Genomic DNA, 6,643 nt, shown 5'->3' with positions numbered 1-6,643 from the left:
GGTGGCACACTGTAACCCGCCAGCTGCTCGTACGACGGAGGAGGAGGGGGGGGGGGGCAGGGGAGCTTGATAAAAACAAGTTCCCAAGACGTGATTTACCCACATCCATGCCCATACAATACTGCTCGGACTGGTCACCTCTTATTAGTCGCTTACCAGGTGTACTACAGGTAACCTTTACACACACACTAGTACAACATTTACCGAGGAGCCCAGAAAGACAGACTCACTGAGAGGTAGAATCATTTACACTTAAACATTATTATTAACACAAAACAACTTTCCACTCAGCCACGTCATGAAAACTAAACAACTGTAGATAAATTACTTCGCAATGTTCATCTTTTACACGAAACTTCACCTTCACCTCTAATGAAACAATACTGAGCCGACGAAATGCTCTGGGGAGGGGGGAGGGAGGAACTTCAGGGTAGGTTGGCTATCACTCGTAATGGTTATTCACCGATTAAATATTCCGAATCACACCAAATGAAGATATACAGTCATGCAAAAATAAATGGTGTATATATTCAAATATGCAGTGGGTGAAAAAAATGTGTAAATGTTTTAAGTTGTATCTTTCTGGTTTACCCTGTATTAATATGTAGGCATTGTGTATTTCACGATGATATTCTGTATTTATAAAACATTGGCAGTCTTCTGGTATAGTCTGAACGTCGGAGATAGTAAATTCCAAGTTTCAGAAAATGTTGGAAACCTTGGCAATCCAGAGATAAGCGGACTCTCTCTCTTTCTCAGACTTCCAGCAACAAAATTTTCCAGCGTGTGTTTCAGAACGCGTCTTGTAAACCCTCGGGAACACAAACTGGTGATATTGCGGCGGTTAGGAAATATAGTTTTACCTCACATATTTTCCTACCGTGAAATCTTGTCCATATTTGTTCTCAATTTAGACAAGCAAGACCACGTACAGGGTTCATAAACACGAGAGAGAGAGAGAGAGAGAGAGAGAGAGAGAGAGAGAGAGAGTCCCACTGAACATTAAAACTATAACATCAAACGCATCATCAACCATTATATTTCAGAGTGTTAGTAGCAACGTTCCCTTCCCTGGGCCCGAGCAAGAGACAAGACACACAATATTTCCCACTATGTACACAACAAGCCCTGGGTGGAGAATCCCGGGCCATCCCAGGTGTTACGTCATGTTACACTGAGGTTGGTCACACCTTCACACGTCGTATCACTGTTAACTAATACTGATGACAAACGCCCGTGTAACTACCTGCCCGGTCTCCCTATAACAGTTCACTACATCTTACTTTAATCTGCATATAATTTTTAATAAACTATCACGAGAGAAATAGCCGGACACACTCCTACCGTGGACATAACAGGATAGACTAGGCAAGGATAGGTTAGGATAGGTTAGGAGCGGTTAGAATAGGTTAGATTAACGTTATGGTGATTAATCTTCAGGTGATCCCCCAAAAGGTGTAGACCAGGTAAGACACACCTGTACCACACTACTGGACGTCTAAATAACCTGTTCCCAACCCGCCTGTGTCAACCAGTGTGTACAGCGTGGCAGACAAGGTATGGTCATGCTGGACCCCCACTCACTCACTCTCTCACTCAACCACCTCCACCAGTCAGCCACCACCACCACTACCATTCACTCACCCATCACCACTCACTCACCACCATCACCACTCACTCACCACCATCACCACTCACTCACCCATCACCACCACAGCCTACCTATAACAACACTCCTGACCCACTCTTCCAAACACCAAACAATTTAGACAAAGATGAGCCTTATGGTCGGGTGTGTCCTCTAGCCCCTTCACACCGTACCTCCTCAACCCTCCTGAAGACCTCCAACACCTCCTCAACCCTCCTGAAGACCTCCAACACCTCCTCAACCCTCCTGAAGACCTCCAACACCTCCCCAACCCTCCTGAAGACCTCCAACACCACCTCAACCCTCCTCAAGACCTCCAACACCTCCTCCCCAACCCTCCTGAAGACCTCCAACACCACCTCAACCCTCCTCAAGACCTCCAACACCTCCTCAACCCTCCTGAAGACCTCCAACACCTCCTCCTCCTGAAGACCTCCAACACCTCCTCAACCCTCCTGAAGACCTCCAACACCTCCTCAGCCCTCCTGAAGACCTCCAACACCTCCTCAACCCTCCTGAAGACCTCCAACACCTCCTCAACCCTCCTGAAGACCTCCAACACCTCCCCAGACACCATCTTTCTCGCCCTGGTTTTGAGTTCTTGTAAAATATCCTTGAGTTACCTGTACCTTGTCCCCTTCACCAGTAGATACAACACCTGATACACACCTCCATAGACACCTGAGTTAATATGGAGTAAACAAGTGTAGTTTTTTATGATTCACCTGAAGATTAACCACCCTAAAGCTAACCTCACCTAAAAACTCAATGCTAACTTAACCTAAACTGACGCTAACTTAACGCTAACCTTAACCTAACCAAACGCCAACCTAGCCTCATCCCCCCCAAATAGCATTAAGGTAATTCATCTGTAGTAAGCTGGAGTGGATATTCGACATAAAAGACAGAGGTCGAGCATTATCGATATACTCGACCAAAGGAGTAATTTAAAGACTAATGAGACAAGAACATCATCATCATTATGGGGAAACCGTTGCTACAATCACACCTCCTCCATCCTTGTCCTTGAGCTTTCCCCCTCACCTAAATTTCCCATTGTGTCCAAACATTCCCAAATGGCTTAGACTTCGTTGGACTCCGCCTCCCCTAACCCTCCCCATCTCCCCTTACTATGCCCCTCCCCTTACCCTCCCCGCTTCCCCTTACCCCCCCCCCCCCGTCTCCATAACCCCTCCCTTCGGTAAGTTTGAGATTGCTTTCTGGACAGGCGATTGGTTTGTAGCGAGAAGTATCCAGGCGGAAGCAATCACAGTCGCAGAACTGAACAATAACGAGGGAGGAATGGACTCAGGGATGAGTTTTGGGGTCAGGAGGAGGATGCAGCGGTAGGAGGGTGGGGAAGAGGAGGGTGGAGGGAGATGATGGGTGGGGGTAGAGATGGGTGGGTGGGGGAGAGATGGGTGGGGGTAGAGGGGAGGGGGTGGGGGAGGAGGGGAGGGTGGGGTAGAGAGTGGTGGGGTAGAGGGGAGGTGGGGGGTAGAGGAGGGATGGGGTAGAGGGAGGGATATAGTAGGGAATGGGTGGGGTAGTAGCGAGGGTGGGGTAGAAGGAGGGTGGGGGCAGGAGGGGCTGGGGAGTAGGGAGGTGGGGGTAGAGGAGGGTGGGGGCAGAGGGGAGTGGGTGGGGTGAAGAAGCGAGGGGTGGGGGTAGTAGGGAGGGGTGAGGGTAGGGAGGGTGGGGGTAGTAGGAGGGTGGGGGGGGTAGTGAGGGAAGGTGGGGGTAGTAGGGAAGGGGTAGTAGGGAGGGGTGGGGGGTAGTAGCGAGGGGTGGGGGGGTAGTAGCGAGGGTGGGGGTTGTAGGGAGGGATGGGTGAGGGGGGAGACATGACGCGGTGAACAGCTACTGACGGGGAAATGACATCACAACAGGTACTTCCCTCCCCCCACCAACGTACTGTATCTTCCCTCACTACACTTTACTTCCATCACTACACTGTACTTTCCTCACCACACTGTACTTACCTCACCACACTTACCACATTTACAAGACTGAAATTTTATAAAGCTGTAATCAGACGTACAGTAATCTACAGTGATAACCTAACCTAACCTAACCTAACCTCATCCCCCAAATGGTGTTAGAGTGGTTAGTGTTTAGGTGAAATAAACTAGGGTGAAGATTCTGCAGGTGATAAAACAATAGATATATAATATTTCAGTCTGCACGTGTCGACTATTAAAAAATGCAGGAATCTTAATGGAATGTGATCGTCTTTTAAAAGCGTTTCCCGATCACTCATTAATATCTGGATGGATGATATTTCCCCCGTGGGCCCGACACGTCACAAACACCCTCCACCACCACCACCACTCACGACAACATCCTCCACCACCACCACTCACGACAACACCCTCCACCACCACCACCACCACCCAGGACAAACACCCATCACCACCACCAACACTATAACAGGATAACAGAGGCTGGAGGGACTGGATACAGTACACCACCATCCCCGAACCCGCCCGCACCTCCCTACCAAATTTGAGTTCGATCTTCAAAACCGTGAAAATACAAACACGTGTAATGTCCAGTAGACCTTAACATCCACACACCTTGAATACATCACCTCCCAAAAATATTATAGTAATTGAACGACTGACGCCAGACTTATGCTGAGTATATTTACTATTTTTATATGCCAATAATAAATAATAGACTGGAAAGAACACACAGAGATTCAGTCTTTTAAAATAATGGAAACGAATAAATGTCTACCAAAACTACCATCGATTTTTAATATTTTGCTTTAAAATTTCTATCCATAAGCTACAAGAACCATATAACAATCACCGTATGTATCTTGGTGTCTGTTTGTCCACTCGTTATTGTCACCATCACACATCTCAACCAATTTATAGAATTTGGTGTGAATTTCAGCTGGATTATTCAATATGATAATTTTTTTCAAGTGTGGTTTATTTCTGAAGTCTGCCCAGTGCGTGTCTAAATCTCTCATCATCAGGTTATTTCTTCGTGAATATACTGTAACACATGTTTTTAATAATGAACTATGACAAGCACAGGCGTCTGGGACCTACACAACGTCACCATAATCTAATTCTTAATAAGACTTAATATGCGAGGCGAAAACTGCATACCAGAAGGACCATTACAGTACAGTTTACACGTAGCAACACTTACGTCAATATAAATTTACATCCACATCCACCAAAGAACTTATATTTAATTCTCGTAGTTGGTGAGGATATGAGAACGTATCTAACGACTCACCGAAGCTGAACCTCGTAAATAACACGCAGAACAGCATCGAAATTACATTACATACGTTCCCTTGGCGCCAGTTAGACGAAGGCAAAGTAACTCCATAATCTTTGCGAATCCACGTAAGATACTCAGACTTTCGTTCAAACACGTAAACTAACATCCAAAATGGCAACACAATTACACCGAGTACCCATACTACAGGCAGCCGTCCACTTCACACCAGCCAGGGAACAAAACACTCGTGAATATGCAGATACTTTGTGAACTCAGCCCCTGGTCATTAATCTCTCTTTATGCTGATGGTCGCCGTGAAGCTGTGACAAGGGACTGATCATTACTTATACCTCGCCTGGGGGACGACCTTTATTCAAATTTTCTGTCTGTCTGTCTGTGATTCTACCTACACACAGCAATCTCATCGTCATCCTCAGTATTGTTTGTTAGTCGTGTGTCTGTCCATGGCATTACTCATTGTCTGTCCATTTTAAGGGATGTCTGTCTGTGTGTCTGTCTAAAACACTACTGGCTGGATCTACTGTCTGTTTATCATTACTCTTTATGCCTACACTATCCAAGAACTGGTCACACACACACACACACACACACACACACACACACACACACACACACACACACACACTTTCCTCCAAGTGACGCCCTAAAACATCCTAAAGACCTCATAGTTTTAATTAGGGAAGGTCAGGGTCTCAATCACCCGTGTCAGTCGGACAGTCGGACACGGACGCCTCCTTCAGTAGATTAACCACGAAGGATCATCCATAAATAGGACCCAAACCCAAAAGAAAAGCGTTACCTAAAACTAATATATATGTATAGGTTTAACTGATCCATTTTTGATGTTGTAGCTTCTTGGTTGTGTTGGTTACCAGCCTTATATATACGTAGTTACGATGTTGATATTACACTACCTTGAGAGTATGGCCATATACAGACCTACGTACGCAAGTAACAAGATATATACTTTTCACATTCACGGTGGAAAATAAAATATAAAACATGAAATAGAATAAATATATATAAATAAATAAATAAATAAATCATGAGAAAAATATCCTCAAAATATTCCGGACCGTCTGATGCCATTTCTTGTTTTTGCTCTGAAAATCGGAAACACATTTTTGGGAGAGGCCGTAAAGAAACTCCAACAGGGTTTCTATATAGTTGCAATTTATGTCCCACAAATAAAAAAAAAAACAATTTTCTCCTGGGTAAATGTACTTACTTCCCACTCAACCATTCCCCACACAATGCTACGAGGATAGAGGAGGTCCTGATGTAACTTGGGTGTGAAGCAAGTAGTCCCCCCGCCCCGCCCCGCCCCGCCCCGCCTCCCCCTCTGCTGGGAAACTCCACAACTGGGCTTAGTATCCCCGCTCCCAGATACCTTCCTTCCAAAATTCTCAGCCGTGAATTTGCAGCCGAGGAGTAACCCGGAATAGAATATTGGCAGTGGGTCATGCAGGGAAAGGAGGTCGGGGACGGTCATGGGAGACAAGGAGGAAAAAGTGGGAAGGTTTGGGTTCTGGGGAAGGGGAGAGGAAGAACGAAGGGAAGGGGAGGGACGAGGAAAGGATGGAAAGGAAGAAGAGGAGAGGAAAGGATGGAAAGGAAGAAGAGCAGAGGAAAGGATGGAAGGAAGGAAGGAAGGAAGGAAGGAAGGAAGGAAGGAGAAAAAGAAAGAAAGGAAGGAAAGAACGAAGGAAGGAGGGAAGGGTTCTCTCCCAG

General features: G+C 46.1%; 1 protein-coding gene across 1 annotated transcript in view; it reads right to left on the bottom strand.

The window, feature by feature from the left end:
- Positions 1–5,972: 5,972 nt before the first annotated feature.
- The window catches only part of LOC121859189, a 59,824-nt gene continuing 59,153 nt past the window's right edge, over positions 5,973–6,643 (bottom strand). Inside the window, exon 6 of the mRNA XM_042355937.1 lies at positions 5,973–6,015. Coding sequence (XP_042211871.1) covers positions 5,973–6,015 — 43 coding nt within the window. The remainder of the gene's footprint in view (positions 6,016–6,643) is intronic.

Source organism: Homarus americanus, unplaced genomic scaffold, assembly GCF_018991925.1.
Source record: "Homarus americanus isolate GMGI-L3 unplaced genomic scaffold, GMGI_Hamer_2.0 scaffold50924, whole genome shotgun sequence".
Taxonomy (NCBI): Eukaryota; Metazoa; Arthropoda; class Malacostraca; order Decapoda; family Nephropidae; genus Homarus; species Homarus americanus.
Note: the sequence above shows the minus strand (reverse complement) of the source record. Positions and strands in the feature narration are given on the sequence as shown.